At 41.1% G+C, this 23552-nt stretch overlaps 1 protein-coding gene across 1 annotated transcript; it reads right to left on the bottom strand.

Annotated features, from left to right (window-relative positions):
* Positions 1-3256: 3256 nt before the first annotated feature.
* LOC137347141 (palmitoyl-protein thioesterase 1-like) lies at positions 3257-22701 on the bottom strand. Its single transcript, XM_068011280.1, has 9 exons — positions 22558-22701; positions 21702-21808; positions 19971-20098; positions 19699-19769; positions 18494-18596; positions 16039-16129; positions 13156-13254; positions 10081-10152; positions 3257-7185 (listed from the first exon to the last, which is right to left on the bottom strand). Exons 1-9 carry the CDS (start codon positions 22682-22684, stop codon positions 7063-7065), a joined length of 921 nt encoding a protein of 306 aa, XP_067867381.1. The 5' UTR covers positions 22685-22701; the 3' UTR covers positions 3257-7062.
* Between the last annotated feature and the right edge of the window lie 851 nt (positions 22702-23552).

Below are 23552 nucleotides of genomic sequence, written 5' to 3'. Positions count from 1 at the left end.
TCTAGTAGATGATTCTCTTAATTTTTTTCCCATTTGTTTTTTCTGTGATGTTTATACCGATGATCTTCTATTTCTCCTTATCCATCCCTGGTCTCTCTGCACTTTGTAGGATTGAGGATATGGAGATTTAGTTTAGTTTAGAGATACAGCACTGAAACAGGCCCTTCGGCCCACCGAGTCTGTGCCGACCATCAACCACCCATTTATACTAATCCTACACTAATTCCATATTCCTACCACATCCCCACCTGTCCCTATATTTTCCCTACCACCTACCTATACTAGTGACAATTGCTAATGGCCAATTTACCTATCAACCTGCAAGTCTTTTGGCTTGTGGGAGGAAACTGGAGCACCCGGAGGAAACCCACGCAGACACAGGGAGAACTTGCAAACTCCACACAGGCAGTACCCGGAATTGAACCCGGGTCGCTGGAGCTGTGAGGCTGCGGTGCTAACCACTGTGCCGCCCATCACTTCTCCATCACTTTCCCATATTGACCCTGATCTTTAATCCAGGCTACATTTCCAGGTTGTAGGTCTGTTTGATTTTTTTTGCTCTGTAGCATCAATCATTATTTTCTAATATAAAAGCAAAATACTGCAGATGCTGGAAATCTGAAATAAAAACAAGAAATGCTGGAACCACTCAGCAGGTCTGGCAGCATCTGTGGAAAGAGAAGCAGAGTTAACATTTCGGGTCAGTGACCCTTCTTCAGAACTGGGGGTGGGGCAAGAGATAACAAAGGAGGAGGTGTAGATTGGACCAGGCCACATAGCTGACCAAAAGGTCACGGAGCAAAGGCAAACAATATGTTAATGGTGTGTTGAAAGACAAAGCATTAGTCATTATTTTCTGTTTGGATTGACCTCTCTTTCTCCTCTCTCACCCTTACCCGTTCCCGGTCTTCTACACCGATTCGTGGCTGAAGAGTTTTTGGGAGCGTGGGTAGTTGCATCCTTACCTTCCTACCCATTAGCAACTCACATGGGGCCAACTTGTTTTGGAGTGGCATTGACTGATATTTTAATAGTGCCAACTGAAAATCCTCATTCTTTCTCAGGAGCATTTTCATGGTTTGAACAGCTCTCTCTGCTTATCCATTGATCTGGGGGTACCTCGGTGAACTCGTAACAGGCAAACCCCTATGTTTCCGTGAAATCTTTGGAGGCTTCATTCGCGAATTATGGACTATTATCACTCTATCACAGACCTTCCCTCCCCTTCCCCCATTGTCTCTCCCTGCTTTGCTTAAAAAATATTATATTTCTAAGTGCTTACAGTTCAGATGAAAGGTCACGAACCTGAACAATTAACTCTGCTTCTCTCTCCACAGATGCTGCCAAATGCGCTGAATACTTCCAGCATTTTCTGTTTTTATTCCCTTTTTCCCTGATTGGGAACAACAGAGCATGCTGGCTGAGATAAACTAACTCAGTATAGATCACAGAGAGAAATTGGGATGTTCCCAGTCTTTGTGACGATGTATTGCATTTGCCCATTGGGCCATGAGAGGAACCCCCCAAAATATTAATGTGATACTGAATTTTGCTTTGTCTGGCTTTAAAATTTCAGGTGGGATCATACAAATAATTCAGCTGACATATTTGCTGCTGAATGTGGAACTGACCCATCAGAGCTGTGAAGATAGAGGTTTAATCCCCATTTAGGCTGAAGTACCTTTTAGGAGAGAAATGGAGAAGTGAGTTAGGTTATAAAGCAGCAAATACACAGTGACCATCTTACAAAAATTGTTTTTAATTGAAACTCTTTTTAACTATAGGAAAAGTAATGAAGTTGTCCTCAAGGTATGCACAGCTGAGGGAATTGGTGAAACAGCTCAGGGAAGTAACCAACAGCTTTTGAGGCTGCTTCATGTCCACACCAATAAAACATAAGAGATTTCAGCACGTCACTGCCTAAAGTCAGCCTGTTGGTGCCCAGAGCACAAGAAGTACAAAATTAACCCATTCTGTGCAATTTGACATTTTACTGTGTAAAAGATATAGGAATGATTTATACAAGTAGCTTGAAGCATAGTACCAGCCTGAATTAAATACTAACATAATGCAGTGAGGATTGAATGCCAATGTAAGATGCCATTGATTGCTCGTGGGTGCAGGGTTGAAAATGCATAACTCTCTATTCCAGTCATATACAGTAAAGCACTTTGAATATCCTGAAATTGTTAAAGGTGTTACATCACTGCAAATCTTTTATTTACTTCACATTCATTTTTAGTGCTTCTGTTTTTCAGTATATGCTAATATGTATTACAAAGCATTAGCTTCATTTCAATTATTTTGAAATATCAATATTGTACTGTACTAACAGGGGTGGGCAGTAGTTGGGCCCTACTACGATTTCTGAATGGGCCACTGAACTCTGATTACGATGAATTTTCATTTCGGAGTTCTGTGGGAATCTGTTAGGAGATACTTACAGTTCTCGTGAGTTCGCAGATTTGTCGCGATGGTGGTGGGAATTTATCCGATGCAGTTGTTCTTTAGCAAGCAGACTAACTACCATGGTTGAGATTGTTCATTAGTGGCCATGGGTAAAACAAAAATGCATCAAATCCCCAAGCTGAAATTGGGTGCTGCACCAAGTAGAACTCGTCAGCTTCTAATAAGTGAATTAAGTAAAATCATGGGGCGGCGCAGTGGTTAGCACCGCAGCCTCACAGCTCCAACGACCCGGGTTCAATTCTGGGTACGGTCTGTGTGGAGTTTGCAAGTTCTCCCTGTGTCTGCGTGGGTTTCCTCCGGGTGCTCCGGTTTCCTCCCACATGCCAAAGACTTGCAGGTTGATAGGTAAATTGGCCATTAGCAATTGCCCCTAGTATAGGTAGGTGGTAGGGAAATATAGGGACAGGTGGGGATGTGGTAGGAATATGGAATTAGTGTAGGATTAGTATAAATGGGTAACAGACTCGGTGGGCCGAAGGGCCTGTTTCAGTGCTGTATCTCTAAACATTGTTGTTTTTAGAGGCACTTGCTGATATCTAAAATGAATCGAGGACTTTGTAAGAACGAATGTACTTCAATGTGCTGTAAATAAACCAGTTGGTGATTTAATACAAGTGTGATATCTGCATTGCTCAGAGATAAATCAGATATAAATACTATATCCAGAAACCCGGCTTAAACAGAACAGTGCCTTCTCGAACAGATTCCTCAGGAATCCAACAGAGTCGTGTGGACCAGCAAGTCCTGAATGTGTCCCCATTGTGCCACGAGAAAAGGACAGACAAGATTCAACGTGAAAACCATGGAACTTTAATGCAGTAGTTTAAACAACATTCAACAAGTTAATGCAGATGCAAAAGAAAAACTGTATTCTCATCAAGAACTGAAATAATTAATGCATATCTTGAAAGTGTATATGCAAAGCACTTAATGTTTTACAATACAGTACAAAGTAAGTTTTTTAAAATACTAATTTTTTTTTTTTAAACAGGTGATTTAAGGTCATTTCAGAACTTAAAGGTCACTCAAAGCAATGCCACACCTTTAACTGAGTTAGATCATGATGTCCCAGATGCAAGACTGACACCACTGTCCTGTTATTGTTTTAACATTCTAGCAAGTTAAAGCTATGTAAATGGTGAGGGAAAAGTCCAATTTGCCAAATTTGCCATGAGATGCACCATTGAAGCAATTTCTGGCCCACTTGAGTTTTTGCAAAATGTGGAGAGGAAAAGTAATGGCTCTCCTTGGTGCGGGCCTGTTATCTGGCCTAATGAGAAGAATTTATTGTTAAAGCTAGGAAGGAACACCAAATGCCAAGCCAAGAAATTCAAGGTGTGCAGCCTCAAACTACAGGGATTACCTAGTACAAGTTGCTTCTCTCAAATTTACAAGTGCCATTTCAGCATTACCTTAAAACTTAATTTTCACCAGTAAATTGTTTGAGCCATAATTACACCCGTGTATAATGTCAGCTAATGTTTGTAAAAAGATGTAGCTCACCTTGTTTATAGAAATGTCACAACTAATCTGTGCAAACCTGGAATAGTTTAATACTGTTAGGCAGGTTGAATATAAACGCTTCAATGGGACAAACAGAATTGTCTATAAATAGTACAGTCAAAATTGGGATTTGGATTTCTAATGTATGTAAAGTTACCTAGTTAGGTTTGTACTGTGAAAAGTGTCATGGTCCACCTTTAACAAATGGCACTGTCCATTATCCGTGTTTAATGTCTCAGCTTCTTTATGTGAGCCTAGAGTGTTAGTCAGCTATTCAACTGTGGAAGTCATCAAAACCAAGCCTGATCCTTTTCTCATCCAACATGCAATTTTCCAGCAGGAAGTCAACGGGTAGTGATCAGATACAGCAACAAAGGTTGATTGTTAATGACTGTAACCTACAAATACTGACGCCAAGCCGGATAGGCTAACTCAAAAGATGAGTAACACCTTCCAGGTCTGTAGGGCTCATTCCTGAAAGATGCGATTCCATTGTTACTTTGTGTACACTGTTTCCAAAACCATTCTGTCTCATTTTGCATAAGCTTTGATGAAAGATACAATTGCTGAATTCAAAGTTTTCAGGATTATAAATTGAATTATTTAGCAATGAGTTCAGCAACAAAGTTATGAATTCAGTGCTACAATTTGAATTCAGAGTACATACAAACATACGAACTAGGAGCAGGAGACGGCCACTCAAGCCTGCTCCACCATTCAATAAGTTCATGGCTGAACTGATTACTCCACATTTCCACCTACCCCCAATAACCTTGCTCATCAAGAATCTATCTACCTCTGCCTTAAAAATATTCAAAGTCTCTGCTTCCACCGCCTTTTGGGGAAGAGAATTCCAAAGACTCACGACCCTCAGAGAAAAAATTTCTCCTCATCTCTGTTGTAAATGGCGACCCCTTATTTTTAAACAGTGACCCCTAGTTCTAGATTCTCCCACAAGGGGAAACATCTTTTCCACATCCACCCTGTCAAGACCCCCTCTGGATCTTATATGTTTCAATCAAGTCACCTCTTACTCTAAATTACAGCAGATACAAGCCTAGCCTGTCCAATCTTTCCTCGCAAGACAGCCCACCCATTACAGGTATTAGTCTAGTAAACCTTCTCTTTACTGCCTCTAATGCATTTACATCCTTCCTTAAATAATGAGACCAGTACTGTACACAGTACTCCAGATGTGGTCTCACCAACGCCCTGTATAGTTGAAGCATAACCTCCCTACTTTTGCATTCAATTCCCCTCACAATAAACAATAACATTCTATTGGCTTTCCTAATTACGTGCTGTACCTGCATACTAACCTTTTGCAATTCATGCACTAGGACACCCAGATCCCTCTGCATCCCAGAGCTCTACAATCTCTCACCATTTAGATAATATGCTTCTTTCTCATTCTTCCTGCCAAAGTGGACAATTTCCCACTTTCCCACATTATACTCCATTTGCCAGATCTTTGCCCACTCACTTAACCTATCATAAGAACGTAAGAACTAGGAGCAGGAGTAGGCAATTCAGCCCCTCGAGCCTGCTCTGCCACTCAATACAATCTTGCCAACCAGAAAATGACCCTTTCATACCTACAGTTTCCTGCTAGCCAATCTTCTATCCATGCCAATATGTTACCCCCTACACCATGAGCTTTTATTTTTCCTGCAATAACCTGATCAAATACCTTCTGGAAATCCAAGTACAATACATCTATCGACTCCCTTTCATCCACAGACAGGTAACTCCCTCAAAGAACACCAATAAATTGGTTCAACATGAATTCCCTTTCACAAAACCATGTTGACTCTGCCTGATTACCTTTAACTTTTCCAAATGCCCTGTTATAACATCTTTAATAATAGCTTCTAACATTTTCCCTAAGACAGAAGTTAAGCTAACTGGCCTGTGGTTTCCTGCTTTCTGTCTCCCTCCCCTTTTGAATAAAAGGAGTTACATTCACTATTTTCCAATCTAACGGAACCTTCCCCGTATCTATGGAATTTTGGAAAATTAAAACTATCAACTATCTCACTAGCCACTTCTTTTAACAAACTAGGATGAAGTCCATCAAGACCCAGGGACTTGTCAGCCCGCAGCTCCAACAATTTGTTCAGTACCACTTCCCTGGTGATTGTAATTTTGAGTTCCTCCCTCCCTTCCATTTCCTGACTTACAGCTAATACTGGGATGTTACTTGTATCCTCAATAGTGAAGACCAATGCAAAATACCTGTTCAATTCATCTGCCAACTCCTTATTATCCATCATTAATTCCCCAGAAGCACTTTCTATAGGACAAATGTCACTTTGTTAAATTTTTTTTTTTAAATCTATAGTTTTCTCTCATACTCTAATTTTACATTCCTTATCAATCTTTGTCATTCTTTGCTGTTTTTTATATTCTGTCCAATCTTCTAACCTGCCTCCCATCTTTGTGCAATTATAGGCTTTTTCTTCAAGTTTGATACTATCTTTAACTGTTTTAGTTAACTGATGGTGAGTCCACCCCTGGGAAATTTTTCTTTCTCGTTGAAATGCATCTATTCTGAAATATCCCCTTAAATGTCTGCCACTGCATCTCTATTGACCTATCCCTTAACCTAATTTGCCCATTTACTAGCTCTGTTTTCATGCCCTCATAATTGCCCTTATTTAAGTTTAAAATACTAGTCTTGGACCCACTCTTCTCTCCCTCAAACTGAATGTAAAATTCAATCATATTATGATCGCTGCTACCTTAACTAGAAGATCATTAATTAATCCTATCTCGTTGCACAATACCAGGTCTAGTATAGCCTGCTGTCCAGTTGGCTCCAGAACATACTGTTCCAAGAAATTATCCCGAAAACATTTTATGTACTCCTCACCTAGGCTACCTCTGCCCAGTACTTATATTGACTTTAATTAAGAGTGGATTGCACTGTGAAAAATCATCCTATATAGTTTCATACAACTTGGAATGGGAGCTGTTTCAAACTTAGCTAATCAGCCAGTCTTTTACAAAACTTACAGCATTATATGATGTTAGATGTGTTAATGTTGAGGTGAATCAATTAGTCGACAGCTACTGGCTCAGAAAAAAGGGTTACTTCAAGTAAGGAACTATGTTGGTGATGAACCATTCCTTTGAGAATTGAAGGTGGTCCCCATCCACAGTTAGAAATTCCAGTTTGTTCGCTTTGTCCATCGCCTTTAACCCCAATCGATCCTATTAATAAAACAAGTGCTCATTTTTTTTTTTCCGCTGAATTTTCCATCAAGCCTCTCCCTGCCTGGAAATGTTTTTGACTCTTGCCAGGCATTTCCAGCAGATCAAAAACAGGGACCTTTGCTTACCACAGCATTACTTTGGCAAAGAGCAGGAAATTCAATACAAAATAAGGATTCAACCTGGGACCTTACATGGCTCAGCTATTGGTGGGAAACCTGTCACGGGCAAAGCTTTTACATATTGCACTCAATGGAATCTGTGGATCAAAGTATTTTCTGAAAGGTAAGAGTTAAATGCTTAAAACTGGTACCTCCATATGTTCGTACCGCTTTTACGAAACTAACCTACTACATTTCTAACATAACGTGATAAAGATGTTCACTTAAAGCAAAGGCTGCCTGACACACTGCTGTCCTCGTCAGAATTCGCACCCTTGTGACTCTCAGTAGCCGATGATTATAATATCAGGGCACCCAGTAAACTCTCAGCTCAGGATGGTATGCTGGAGGAAGTATTAGCTGTTTTAACGGGCTTAAAAGTGGATAAATCCCCAGGCCCAGATGAGATGTATCGCAGGCTGCTATGTGAGGCAAGGGAGGAGATAGCAGGGGCTCTGACACAAATTTTCAAATCTTCTATAGGAGAGGTACCAGAAGACTGGAGGACAGCAAATGTGGTACCATTATTCAAGAAGGGTAGTAGGGATAAACCAGGTAATTACAGGCCAGTGAGTCTAACATCAGTGGTAGAGAAACTATTGGAAAAATTCTGAGACAGGATTAACCTCCACTTGGAAGCAGAGATTAATCAGGGATAGTCAGCATGACTTTGTCAGGGGGAGATCATGTCCAACAAACTTGATTGAATTTTTCGAGGAGGTGACTCGATGTGTAGATGATGGCAAAGCAGTTGATGTAGTCTACATGGACTTCAGTAAGGCTTTTGATAAGGTCCCGCAGGGGAGATTGGTTAAGAAGGTAACATCCCATGGGATCCAGGGCAATTTGGCAAATTGGATCCAAAATTGGCTTAGTGGCAGGAGGCAGAGGGTGATGGTTGTTTTTGCGAGTGGAAGCCTGTGACCAGTGGTGTACCGCAGGGAGCGGTGCTGTGACCCTTGCTGTTTTTAAGTGTACATTACTGATTTAGACGTGAATATAGGAGGTATGATCAGTAAGTTCGCAGACAACACGAAAATTGGTAGTGTCGTAAATAGTGAGGAGGAAAGCCTTAGATTACAGGATGTGATAGATGGGTTGGTAAGATGGAGCAGTGGCAAATGGAATTTAATCCTGAGAAGTGTGAGGTGATGCATTTTGGGGAGGACTAACAAGGCAAGGGAATATACAATGAATGGTAGGTCCCTTGGAAGTACAAAGGGTCAGAGTGACCTTGGTGTACTTGTCCATAGATCACTGAAGGCAGCAGCACAGGCAAATAAGGTGGTTCGGAAGGCATATGAGATATTTGCCTTTATGAGCCGAGGTATAGAATACAAGAGCAGGGAGGTTATGATGGAGCTGTATAAAATGCTAGTTAGGCCACAGCTGGGGTACTGTGTACAATTCTGGTCACCACACTATAGGAAGGATGTGATTGCCTGAAGAGGGTGCAGAGGAGATTCACTAGGATCTTGCCTGGGCTGGAGCATTTCAGCTATGAAGAGAGACTAGATAGGCTGGGGTTGTTTTCCTTAGAGCAGAGAAGGCTGAGGGGGGACCTGATTGAGGTATACAAAATTATGAGGGACATTGATAGGTTAGATAGGAAGAAACTTTTTCCCTTAGTGGAGGGGTCAATAACCAGGGGGCATAGATTTAAGGTAAGGGGTAGGAGGTTTAGAGGGGATTTGAGGAAAAGACTTTTCACCCAGAAAGTGGTTGGAATCTGGAACACACTGCCTGAAAGGGTGGTAGAGGCAGGAACCCTCAACATTTAAGAAGTACTTAGATGAGCACTTGAAATTCCATAGTATACAAGGCTACGGGCCAAGTGCTGGAAATGGGATTAGAATAGATAGGTGCCTGGCCAGCATGGACACGATGGGTTGAAGGGCCTGTAAAAACAAATTCCAGTACATTAAAATAATGAGTCTCATCATGACTGCATATCCTCATCCATCTATCAGGCTCCTGTTAAACATTCTTATAGAGAAAGGCACAAACAAATTCAAGAACCAATTTGTCTTGCATCCAAGTTTGTGATGTTTTAGCTTCTACCTTAATTCCATGTTTATGTCCCAATCATTTATTTTGCTCTCTGGAAAATTTAATTAAAGTGAAGGCCGATCAGTGCATTTTACTTCCTGATTTGCTGTCTGAGAAATACAATGTGATTGGCTGCTTACCCTGCATGGTAACATCACTGTTGTTGGACACCTGGAGATCTCTGATTTGACACCAGATTCAAATGTCAGGTAAGGGGAAATCCATGCCACAGAAATTGCTAGATGTTTGTGGGCAGCGGCGAGTGCCATTGCTTCACCACTGACTGCGAAATCCAGGCCAATCTGTTTTGTAGGTGCTAAATGCTGTTTAAGTTTCAAATTTGATCTAATCTCCTCATTTATCAATGGAACCCCTGACTTCAAGACATTCCCTTTTACAGGTACAAACCGGGACCACAACCTTTCCAACAGCTGTTTCATTTCCTGTTGCTGATCTACAGGTCTATTTTATCTGAGTAGCCATCTTATCTTGCCGTGTTTTGGGTCTTTTTGCAACTGGTTTGAGACTGCCCAGACTCATTTCACACAGGATTTTCACAGTCAGAGATTCAAACACATTGCAGAAGAATATTAGTCTGTTAGCCCACTGTATCATCAAGCTCTAGGGGACATGCCTTTCTACAACATAGAAGAGGCAAATCATGTAATATTGTAACGAATCTTACCTTTTGATAAAGAACACTCTCCTGCAAGCTGTAAGTGTCCTTGGCCTGGCCAGCTTTGTAGAAACCAAACCACTGGAATAGAGATGAGGAGTGATAAGTTAGTTTTGTCAAAATAGGACGGCTTATAAATGATGCAATGTGGTTATTGCATTGCTTGTGTCGTGACTTGGGGTTTAAATTGTTCCACTTTATTGAGAAAAGCAGATCCATAATTTTTTCTAAGAGGCCACTATGGATGAAAATTACATACTTTTTTGGGTCTGGTTCACTTGGAAATCCACATTTGAGCTTCCAGTTCGAGTTACTGATAAAGCAACACTCGTCAATACGTTTCACGGTTTTGTCAATATGAGATGCAAAAACACTCTCCTGTAGGGATATATCCCACTTATGCCCATAGTTAAACGCAAGTTAGAGCCAAGGTTAAGGAGCACCCAGCTGTGTGCTACAGTAACAGCTAATTGATCACAAGTAAGCTTCCCCTCCCTGCTTGTCCAGTAAGTACCTGACTCAACAGATGTCAATGTGACTAAAGGGACATGGGAGCAGGGTGGGCATATGGAATTAGGACAACAACTTGCATTTATATAGCACTTTTAAAGATAGGAAAAAAAAAAGTCCCAAGGCACTTGGCAGAGGTGCAAGGAAAAAATGAATGCTAAGCCAAAGGAGAAAGTGGATGGAGAGGTGAACAAAAGCTTGGCCAAACAGATGGGTTTCAATAAGAGTCATAACAGAGGCGAGCAAGGTGGTGCAGTTTCAGGAGGGATATCCAGAGTTTGGGGGCCTAGGCATACAAGAGGCACAGCCACCAATGCTAGATTGAATATGATGGTGCAAAAGAGGCCAGAATCAATGGAACAGAGTGTTTGTTGGGCTGGTTACAGAACTAGGACAAGGCCATGAAGGGATTTAATATTAAATTTGAGATACTGTGGGCTTGCAGGCTAACATAGGTTAACAAGAATAGGAGTGAGGAATGAGCAGGGCTTGATGCGGGATTGGTTTACAGAGGAAGATTACAGAGGAAAGAGAATGGGAAACCAAGGAGAACAGCATAGGAATATTGAGTCTGGAAGTGTCAATGACAAGCATAAGAGTTCCACAGCTGATAGACAGAACAGAGGTAGGCAATATTACAGAGGTGGAAGTAGACAGGTCTTTGTGATGGAGTGTATGTACAGTCATAAATATAGCTCAGGGTCAAATAGGACACCAAGATTGATAAGTCTGGTCCAGCTTGAGAGTGACTGGGTAGGGGGAGGAATACAGAGTTTATGATGGGAACTGAAGATAATGGCTTTTGGTCTTACTAACGTCTAGATGGAGGAAACTGCAGCTCATCCAAGACTAGATGTCAGACAAGTAGTCTGACAGTACAGAGGCACTGGAAAGGTTCAAACAGAAAGAGGAGAGGTAAAGCTGTGTGTTGTCAGCAGACATGTTGGAACTCTAGTCTTTAGAGAAGCACAGACTTAGGTTATCTGATTAAGCTTTATAAGATGAAGGAGGAAAAAGATTGTGTTAGAGTTAACAGTTTGTTCCAATTAACTAGTTTGGGGCAGACCACAGGTCACAATTTTAAATTATACAAGGCCAGATCTAGGCTGGATGTCAGGAGGTGGCTCTTTTCCAATAATGGATCCCTGCAACAGGTTGCCAACTTGTGCAGTGGACGCCAATTAACAAAATTCCTTCAAGTGAGAGCTGGAGCTGTTTCTAGCATGGGGGAGATTATTTCTTACAAAAGGTAGATACTACAGGGAATTCAGGATCAGAGTGGTCTCCCAAATGGTTTTGATCACTGGAAAAATGGGGTGGGGGGGGGGGCAGTCAGAGAGGAATTCCCCAGCTTATTTCCTCTCAAATTAGCTTGGGTCTTTCATCTGTCCTTTTATCTCTTCCAAATAGAGTGGATAGTGTATAGATTGGGATACAAAAGGGATCACAATTGTGTAGAACAGGCTGGATAGATCAGAGGGTTTTTTCCTGTCCATCATTATTTGTATGTTTAAGTAGATGTTGACTCCATGTCAACAAATAATGCTAAAGTGCAGCATGTAGATAAGGGAGAGGAAGGAGTCAAGGATAGATCCTTGGGGCATTCGGGAGGTAACCATGCAGGGGTGGGAAGAAAAGCAGCTACTGCAGATACCCAAGTTATGATCAGAAAGGCTAGAGGGGAATGAAGCAACGACATTTGCGATTTTGGTGAGGGCCATTTTTGTTGGGATCTCTTGGTGATGTGGCAAAGGGAGAAACCCAATCGAGAGAGATTCAAACAGAGAGCTGGGTGAAAAATGGCTATAGATAGGGACATGTTCAACAACCTGGGAAAGGGGAGATTGGAGATGTTGTGGTCATTTGCAAGAACAGAGACGTTAAGGTATTTTTGAGGAGGCAGGGTGATGGCTGTCTTAAAACAGAGGGGGACAGTACTTGGAGAGGAAACCATTTACAATATCAGCCAGTATGGCTGCAAGGAAAGAAAGTTGGATGATCAACAGTTTAGTGAGAAGACGGTCAAGGGAGCAGGAGGCGGGTCACATGGATGAGATTTATCCAAGAAAGCATGATGGGAGAAAAATATGACACACAAGGCCAAGTCAGCAAGGGGAGGAAGCAGCACTGCCGCTAAATGGATGGTCTCAATTTAGTGACAAAGTCCATAAGCGGCACACACTTAGAGGCAAGGGTGGAGGCGGCAGGGAAAGATTTCAAAAGATGGTGTGGAGAAATGAAGCCGGTCTACTGCTTGTGTGGATGGATATATTGGTTGGGCCAAACAGTCTATTTCCCTATTGTAATTTCTAGGTCTTCAGGAAATATGTTAGGGGAGGGGGCGGTGGGAATACTCCAACTAATGACTATTAACTGGAGCCAATTCAGTTTCATCGTAGATTTGGTATCTTCCAGCAACTAGTTAAAATATAAAGGCAGGGGAAATTGATACAAATACAATTAAATGTTCTGCTGACTGACATTTGGAGAACTACAATTCTAGAAACAACTGCAACCATACTTGTAGCAGCAATTACAAATGTTAGGCGAAGAGTCAAAAGCATCCATCCTCACCTCTGAATCAATTGGGTCAACAGTGGAATCCTTCAAGAATTTCACCATTACAAACTTTTTCAATTTCATCAGATTCTCCTTATAACTTTCATTGATGCCCTGTAACAAAAGTAGAGACAGTAATTATTTCATTCCCACTAAAAATTAGCATTTAAAACTCAGGCTTAAATACCATTTGATTTTCACTTCCTTCTGCGTATGTTGAAACTCGGCTGCTACATTAAAACTCAGGGCAAATCTATAAAAATGACAAACAGCTAAAGTGGCAACCGAGAATAAGATAGAGGAATATAGCAAAAGAAAGACAAAATTACATTTCTGAAAAGATATGATCTTTGGGTGATTGTGGCACAGCTGGTTGGATTCCTGATTAGAGCATGGCTACCCGACTCGAACCCAATGGCACGTCTCGGATTCAGGTCGGGTTGCTCTTCCGGGTCGGGTCGCTCTTCCAGGTCCGACATTCGGGCTCGGGTCGGGTTGGACACACTAACAGCCTCGCGTTACAATTGTGTTAGTGAAACACTGGAAACTGCAGATCTTTTGAAGTGTGATTCCTACTCTGCTTCATATTTCAACTTACCGTGTACTAACAATAAACGGTTCTTGCATACAAAGAACAAAGAACGGTACAGCACAGGAACAGGCCATTCGGCCCTCCAAGCCTGCGCCAATCTTGATGCCTGCCTAAACTAAAATCTTCTGCACTTCCGGGGACCGTATCCCTCTATTCCCATCCTATTCATGTATTTGTCAAGATGTCTCTTAAATGTCGCTATCGTACCTGCTTCCACCATCTCCCCCGGCAGCAAGTTCCAGGCACTCACCACCCTCTGTGTAAAGAACTTGCCTCACACATCCCCTCTAAACTTTGCCCCTCTCACCTTAAACCTATGTCCCCTAGTAACTGACTCTTCCACCCTGGGAAAAAGCTTCTGACTATCCACTCGGTCCATGCCGCTCATAACTTTGTAAACCTCTATCACGTCACCCCTCCACCTCCGTGGTTCCAGTGAAAACAATCCGAGTTTATCCAACCTCTCCTCATAGCTATTGCCCTCCAGACCAGGCAATATCCTGGTAAACCTCTTCTGTACCCTCTCCAAAGTCTCCACGTCCTTTTGGTAGTGTGGCGACCAGAATTGCACGCAATATTCTAAGTGTGACCTAACTAAAGTTCTGTACAGCTGCAGCATGACTTGCCAATTTTTATACTCTATGCCCCGACCGATGAAGGCAAGCATGCCGTATGCCTTCTTGACTACCTTATCCATCTGCGTTGCCACTTTCAGTGACCTGTGTACCTGTACGCCCAGATATCTCTGCTTGTCAATACTCCTAAGGGTTCTGCCATTTACTGTATACTTCCCACCTGCATTAGACCTTCCAAAATGCATTACCTCACATTCGTCCGGATTAAACTCCATCTGCCATTTCTCCGCCCAAGTCTCACATTGTAGCAGAACTCCGCCCCAGGCTCATAATTATCCAGTTAGCCCTTTCTTGTCCTTTCCTGATTCTAGGGGTGTTGAAGGTCTTTGCCATTTTAATCTTAATGAAATATTTACATTGTAATCAGTTGCTGCACTATTATGTAATAAGATGTTTTTAATGAGTTCTATTTCTCATTGACACAAATTTAACCTTTTTGTGTTTTGGTTTATCTCTTGGTTTTCCTTCGCGCTTTGCATTCTTGGCGACAAAAGCAGTTAAACAGCTTCAATCCACATTAATAGGAACTTGGCCCTTTTCCTTAATTGCAGAGTTTTCAAATGAATTGACTGCATCCTGTTAGGGGTTGGCAAGACTTCTCGTACCTACCTCAAAACATATTGTATTGAATAAAGAATGTAAAAGAGGCTTGTAAGATAAATTAAGAGATGTAAAGGGGAAAGACAACAAACTATGCTCTGAATTTGGAATATATTTAATTAATTGTCAGACCTGATAAATCGCTGCTTTTAATTTAATGTGGCCTCAGTGTTTATGGATAATTAATGAAATTAAGAGGCATTTTTTATATACAAAGCTGGGCATTAATACTTAATAGTTGATATATAATTTTGAATATATTTAAATTTCTTAATTCATGTGACACCGCTAAATACGAAGCAGTCTTAAATCAGTTAATATTTTTGTTTGTAAAATCTGACCTACCGGAGTAAAATATTAAATCAAGGAGAGATATTTCAAAGATTACTGGACTAGTAATCCAGAGGCCTGGACTCATGATCCAGTGACAGCCAGGATGTCAAGGCGGGAAACACTCCACACTAGTCTGCAGTGGGCAATTCCATCGAAGGTAGAGCACAACCTCTTTAATATAGGAATGTATATTTTATAATAATTAATCACTCAGGATCTCCCTGGTCTCTGCATCTCTGCTGCTCACTGGATAAATTTGCAGCAAGTATTTCAATCTGTAAAGCAGGAGTCTAGGTAATGTACAATGATATTTTCTGAGCCTTCGGGCAATGTTGTGTTTATTTTAAGCAATACAGATACTGGTACAGTGTGGGACAACCTGTCTGGGCACAACTGCATGGGTTTCTGTTTAACTAGTAACCGAACAATCACTAACTTCTATGGTAACAATCTTCGGCTCACCACCTCCGGTACGTGGCTCCAATCTTAATGTATTTTTTAAACAACCTTTCAAGTCCAGTTACAGTTTTTGTTGCTCATCTGCACAAGCTTAAAAAGTGAAAAACTGAAGCTGGGTTAACTGAACATTCTGGTGGTCGGGTAAGGGAAAAAAATGAAAGGACTCGGGCAGGGTCGGGTTTCATTTGCAGGTCTTTATTCCTATTGCTGTGCTGACATTTGATGGATGCAATTCACTGCCTATAATTTCCAATACAACAAGTAATGTTGAGGACGTACCCTTTCTTGATTAATTTCTGCCAAGAAAATGCTTTTGTTCCTGTACAGATCTTCATTCAAGGGATCATGCCAGTACTCTGCCTGCACCAAGCTAGTAGGAAAGCAATTGTAAGTAAGTGTAATTAATTGGTCAAACAACTACAAAAATTATTGTTACATTGAGACAAGCAGGGGTGGAACCATGTGAGGTTGGTGCCATTTAGATGGATCTCATTGGAGAAGTCATCGAGGAAGAGTGCAATAATCAAATCGGCTGAATGTAGCAAGTTCATAGAGGACAAAGGAAGAACAGTGTGCCATGTTCATGCTTACCAAAGTTGGATGACTCACTGTTGCGGACAGGGTACAAAGCAAACAGTGAAGAGATTCAAAATGAGAATGATGGTTGAAGTGAGCACACAGTCAAGTGCTTACATGTTCAAGGACCTTTGAGAACACCCACAAGGAAAATGCTCGTCTCCTCAATCCAATTCCACATTAATATTTCTTAACCCAAAAATCAAACTAATTGACTCCAAAAGCAATCTACCTCTCCAGTCGTTATTATACATTTCAATAACGGCAGACATGCCTGGCATTAAACATTATTCAAATTGACCAAATTTAATGACTAAATTCATTGTAAATTTCTGTGCTGTTTAGCAGAGAAACCACCTTAAAATAAACAATTCTCTGCATAATTCTGTTGTTGCGGATTGCAAATTATTTGTGATGCAATGAGTGAAACTAATAATATTCCCACAAGAATTTAAACAAGTGGTACCATCTACAAAGTGACATTATTGAGTCACTCACCTCTCCATTTACTTATCTGGTCAATTTCCTTCCCTCCCACCCCATTTTCTAAAAGGTCCCCATTTATGTAATAAAATGGGCTCATGCACTGTAAACAATTGTTCTTGTGGACTTCCTATAGAAAAAGTCCTGGGCAAAACCTAAATTGAACACGAAAGTAATCCATCCGCTTTTTTTTTTAAAATGTCAAAACCAGACAGCAAGCCCCGCTCAAACATCTCCAAAGTTTTATTCAGTGTGGGTTTTCTTAAATTACTTCTCAAACAAAAACGTTAAACATATTGCCTAGAATTTACATAGAAATTATAACATGTAAAACAAGCTGTTTGCCCAGCCAGTGTGTGTTGATGTCTATTTTCCACATAAGTAGTATTCCTATTCCACATACCCACCCGGTCACCATAACCCTTTACTTTCACCCATTTATCTAATCAATGCAGTGACACAGTCACACAATCGATCACTATTTCACAGCCTCACAACCTTGTGTTTAAAAAAGGTTTCTTGCTCTGTTCTATATTTCTCACATTTTATCTTGGATCTATGTCCCCTCACTCTGGACTCCTATAATTGGAAAGTTTCTATTTACACTGTTCACTTCATAAATTCAAATACCTCTAGCAAACCACCCCATAATCATCTGTTTTAATGAAACCAACAATTTTTCCAAGTAGTTTTCTCACAATTGCATTTCCTCATATGAGGCAACTGTCTCATGAATTGGCTCTTTTTGCCTCAATATCCTTCCTGTAGGGTGGAGCCCAAAACTTGATTGCTGGCTTACTAAGGTTTTCTCTTAGATTCATCAATACTTTAACTTTTATATTATTTCTCTTGCCATAAATCCCAAAATTCAGTTAGCCTTTTTATGGCTTTGTCTTGAGAAACAAAACCCCTAAATTCCTATTCTCTCAACCCAGCTTTCTCCTATTCAAGTTATAATTGCTACTTTGTTTTAAACCAAGTACCACCACACTTTTAGTGACATTGAATTCCATCTGCTACCTGCTGTTTTCTTTGGTCCTTACTTATTTACTATGCCTCATATTTTAGTATCTTCAAGTTTGGACTAGCCACATCATTGATGCACAGCGAGTAGGTGCAGCTCCTGTGGAACAACTCTACTAAATTCAAACATTCTGAAAAACTGCCCTTATCTCTTACCTGTTTCCTCTTTTCTAAACAGTTTAAAATCAAATTTCCTGCTGACTCCATCACACCCCCCACCCCCAAAAATCATATCCCTCCATCTTCTGAAATTGGCTGCTGTGTAGTACATTGTCAAAGGCTTTCCGAGTCCATGTACAACACATTTCCATCCATCATATCCGTAACCTCAAAAACACATACCTTGTTGTCAAACACAATTTTCCTTCCCGAAATCTGTTTCGTATTAACCAAATTAAAATAAGGAAAGAGGGACATCTGTTATGCAATTCACCTTAATTGTTCCCTTTACTGGTTGTTCAGAATGTGTTTTTTATTGTTTCATCCTTATAATTGGGAATGGACACGACACATGGCTCTGAGCAACCTGTTTACTTTCTTACAGTACCAGAGACATTTAATGATTATTTCTTAGTTCACAGTGGAACAATCAGATAATTCATGTAATGAACAACAGGACAGGATTAAAATCTCTCAATACTGTTATACTTACTGCTCTTGAATTGGACTACTGTAAGCACCCAAGTTCAGCATTTTTCTTATCCAGTTGCAGATGTGAGAACTCTCCCCAGGACAGTGGGGTAAACCGTACACTCCTGGCGAGGAGAGAAACAAAATCAGAACTTAATCTGAAGGGTAGACCTCGAACAATTAAATATAGGGAAAAAAAGTAAAATAAAAACTAGATTCAAGGGGAGGTCTGTAGGGCACACCATAGTGTATTCAGTGGCATTTGCTGTAGTTTATTCAAAGCTCTGTTCGCAAGTCACCTTGTACATTCGTACATATGAATATTTTAGTAAAACTAATTTTGGAATCGTTTTGGCTTTGAACTTGCAGTCCACATACAAGAGAAGTGGCTGATATGGGGAGATGAGGGAATTGCAGGGGAGGAATGGAAGCAGCCACAATAGGGAAAGTACTTCAGCGGGGGAAAGAGATGGAAGGGGGTGGGGGGAGAAGGTGGTTGCAGCAGCAGATTTTACTGCTCAATGTTTGGGTGAGGTGGAAGGATAATGGCTTGGGTAGCAATAGTTCATGCTACTTTTGAAGTTCTAGGTGACATGTCCAATTTCACAGAGTGCTGCCTGTATGTTGTGGTTGCAGGGAGCAAAAGAGTATCCCAGGACTGATTTCAATGTTCAGTGGAGTGGGAGGGGTTCTGAGTGTTATTTTTTCCATTTTAATAGTTCCTGTGGGAGGAGACAAGGAGTGGCTGATTACCACGGTCAGTAGGGATGGGAGGAGGCCACAGCTGATCTTTATAGCTGAATGGGGCTAAGTACATGCTTGATAATAATGCATGTTGTTTCACTGTGACAACTGATCTCCATTGACCGGATTTAGATTGGCACCCACTTTTCATGAAGACTGCTTCAGGCAGTTCAGTTGCTGGGTTGAGTCATCAGACTGATCTTTGAACACATTTGTCAACATCTTAACTCATTACAGAGTAGCAAAGCTTTCCCCACAAATATTGATTTATTCTCTGATAACTTTCAATTTCATTGCAAGGTAGTAACGGAGAAGGCAGTTATTGGAGCCCCAGTGTCACGTGACCTCAACAATACCATCTTCACAGGCAGCACCTATGGAATATTGCAGCTATTCATTTTTATTAAATAGTAGGGGGTTTCTATATTTGAAAATGGTACAAATGTGCACTTAAATGGAGCAGATTGGACCAGTAAATATTACCTTGATGCTGGGCTCCAAACGTGATGAGATTTATCATTGCAGGAGGTGGACATCTCTGTGCCACAGCTCTCCTATAACAGTAAACCCAGAGTGAGAAAGCAGTTGTGCAAAATAAGCAGCCAAACCATAAAAGAAAACAATCTTTAAGACTGCATTTTTCAAAAATAAAAACCTCATTGGCAATGAAGTGATTTGGGATGTCCTGAGGGGGTGAAAAGCACTCTACAAAAGCAAGTTCTTTCATACCGTAGGTCCTATTTGGTCACACTTACATAAACTGACCTCCTTGAGAGAATCCCATCGCATTGTATCCATTCTGTAGCTTCTTGTCCTTGGACAATATATTACACGCCAGCTCAACTTGGTCATTTACATTCATGAAGTAACTGTTCTCAATCTCCTAAAAAAAAAAAGGATGAATGGAGATCTTTGTGCAAGATTGTATCATTAACAATAGATGAGACTAAATCACAAGTTGCTGATTTTCGAAAATCAGCAATACCCTTTTGGGTACATAGGATTTTCGGGACCAAGGAACCATATCCTTGCAATAGTCAGCACCTTCAGGAGTGGAGGGGCGGGAGGGGGAGGGGCGGGAGTTATGGGGTGCAGAAATCCGATAGTAAGCTGAATTTTCCTCTTTTGCATCAGAGAATCTATGGGTCAGGAAATAAAATGTGGATTTAAAAGAGGATATCGTAAAATTATCTTTCCTACAACTTTTCTTTTTGTAGGTATCTTAAGTGTTGTTCCTGAGAAGCTTGTACTCTCCTGTGCCTGTTTCAAGTGGGCATTCATTGGAGGCCGGGAAGAGAAGAGAGGAAAGGAAAGGAAGACAGCTGAGCCTGATCCTTAACCATATCAACGTACATATCACCCTAACACTTTCATTGGGAATTACTGGATCGGAATAGGGAATAGGAACCCTACTAAAGAAAGTGTACTAATACAGTTGTTTCTTATTATAACCAATAACTGTGACTTATGGTATAACACATTTTTAACCAACTAATTTAACCAAGTAACATTCGAGCCACACAAGTGCCAGGCAATGACCATCTCCAACAAGAGAGAATCTAACCATCTCCCCTTGACATTCAATGGCATTACCATCGCTGAATCCCCCACTATCAACATCCTAGGGGCTACCATTGACCAGAAACTGAACTGGAGTAGCCATATAAATACCGTGGCTACAAGAGCAGGTCAGAGGCTAGGAATCCTGTGGCGAGTAACTCACCTCCTGACTCCCCAAAGCCTGTCCACCATCTACAAGGCACAAGACAGGAGTGTGATGGAATACTCTCCACTTGCCTGGATGGGTGCAGCTCCAACAACGCTCAAGAAGCTCAACACCATCCAGGATAAAGCAGCCCGCTTGATTGGCACCCCATCTACAAACATTCAGTCCCTCCATCACCGACACACAGTGGCAGCAGTGTGTACTATTCACAAGATGCACTGCAGCAATGCACCAATGCTCCTTCGACAGCACCTTCCAAACCCGCGACCTCGACCAACTAGAAGGACAAGGGCAGCACCTGCAAGTTCCCCTCCAAGTCACACGCCATCCTGACTTGGAACTATATCGCCATTCCTTCACTGTCGCTGGATCAAAATCCTGGAACTCCCTTCCTAACAGCACTGTGGGTGTATCTACCCCACATGGACTGCAGCGGTTCAAGAAGGCAGCTCATCACCACCTTCTCAAGGGCAATTAGGGATGGGCAATAAATGGTGGCCTAGCCACCGACGCCACATCCCATGGATGTACTTTGTACAAAAATCTAAAAATATTTTCTGATTTTTTTTTTACAGCTCCAAAGTCAACTGTGGAGCAGAGCTACCAAAATGATCTCTGCAACATCATCTCATTTGTTTTAAATAATTCTAAGCTGCTGTTAGGAGTAAAAAAAACTTTAATATTAAACTGCATTTAAGCTTTCACCTCACAATTGTTACTCGCACTTCATTCTAGCTCATTATCCCTCATCAAGACCTACCTCAGAAACACTGTTTCCAATTTCCAAGGATAAAACATAACTTCCAGGGACAGTTTCTTCCACCAGTTTAATAAATTTCAAGGTAAATGATTTACAGCAGCTATCACCTGAAACAAATCAATAAGTTCCACAGAAATCAGAACAAGACTGAAGTATCACCATAACTATTTGAACACACTGATGTTTTTAGTGGGATGTGTTGTTTCAGGAAGTGTATCAGTTGCTCAAGGTAGATCAAATGCAAATAATAAAGCAGCATTTTGACTATCAGTGCATCAAATCAAAAAAGCAAAACGTTATGCAAAGGTTCGTTTCATGTTATAAATACTGCAAATACTTTAACACTATTATGTTTTGCTTACTTTCAGTAAAAATTGATTAGATTTTGATTGCTCTGCCTTGAACAAAGTCTACTTTCACTTCTACATTTAATCGCCACACCGCTTGATTATACTGTAATAAGATCTGCCTGACTTGATCCAACGAGGCAAAGTAACAGAATGCCCTTCATAAAGAGAGGCACTTTTATATTTTAAACTGTAAAGCATCAATTGTAGGGTTTCAGTGTAACATCGAGGTTTCTAAAGACAACATCGAAAATAATTACAATTTAATGTTGCGTGTATTTTAAATCAACGAATCACACAAGATCTGTAAACATGTGTCCAAAATACAACATGAAATGCACAAACATTTAATACAAACAACGATTCAGGTCGCAGTCGGTGAACCGAAGAGCGATAGAAACAGTCGCTATTCTTCCGCGATCAGCCAGCTCCCAGTTAATTCCGTTTCTAAGTATATTTGACTGTACAACCGATTCTAATTGATTTGTTTTTACTCGCTGCCACCTTACCCATGCCGTGCCAAATGACTACCGGTGTTGGCTCCGTGCTGTTCCAGGCTGTCTTCCATGACACCGTTTCCAAGACCGGGGAGAAGCAGAAGAACAGCAAAAACCATCCTCCCTCCTGCGCAGCCATCTTACTGAAGTCATATGACCCGGGTGTTGATCATGTGATCTTGCAGCTTGTGATTGGGTGAGAGTCTATGGACATTGAGTTGTTACATTCTGATGAAAGGTTATCAACCTGAAACATTCTCTCCACAGATACTGCCTGACCTGCTGAGTATCTCCAACATTTTCTGTTTTGATTTCAGATTTTCAGCTCCACAGTATTTGGCTTTTGTGTTGGGAGTTGTCACATTGTTTGGCTTGTGGGTGAAGTAATGGGCTGCATTTTCATAGAATGGTTACAGCATAGAAGGAGGGGACTCTCTGTAAGAGCAACTCAGCTCCTCCCACTCCCCTGCCTTTTCCCCATAACCCTGCAACTGTTTTCGCCTCAGGTAATAATCCAATTTCCTTTTGAAATGCACCATTGAATATGCCAGCACCACTCTCAGGTAGTACATTCCAGATCCTAATGACTCGCTGCATAAAAAAGATTTTCCTCATGTCGCATTTGGTTCTTTTGCCAATCATCTTAAATTGGTGTCCTCTGCTTCTCGACCCTTCTGCCAATGGGGACAGTTTCTCCCTATCTACTCTGTCCAGACCCCTCATGATTTTGAAAACCTCTCTCAAATCCCTCTCAACCTATTTGTCTCCATGAAGAACAGACCCAGCCTCTTCAATCTATCCAAGTAACTGAAGTGTCTCATCCCTGGAACCATTCTCTTAAATCTTTTCTGCACCCTCTCTAATGCCTTCACATCCTCCTAAAGTGTGGTGACACAATACTCCTGTTGAGGATAACCCAGTGCTTTATAAAGACTCACCATAACCTCCTTACTTTTGTACTCTATGCCTCTATTTAGAAAGCCCAGGATCTCTTATGCCTTATTAAC

This window comes from Heterodontus francisci, chromosome 31, assembly GCF_036365525.1.
Source record: "Heterodontus francisci isolate sHetFra1 chromosome 31, sHetFra1.hap1, whole genome shotgun sequence".
NCBI lineage: Eukaryota > Metazoa > Chordata > Chondrichthyes > Heterodontiformes > Heterodontidae > Heterodontus > Heterodontus francisci.
The sequence above is the reverse complement of the archived record's forward strand: the minus strand, read 5'-3'. Positions and strand labels throughout refer to the sequence as shown.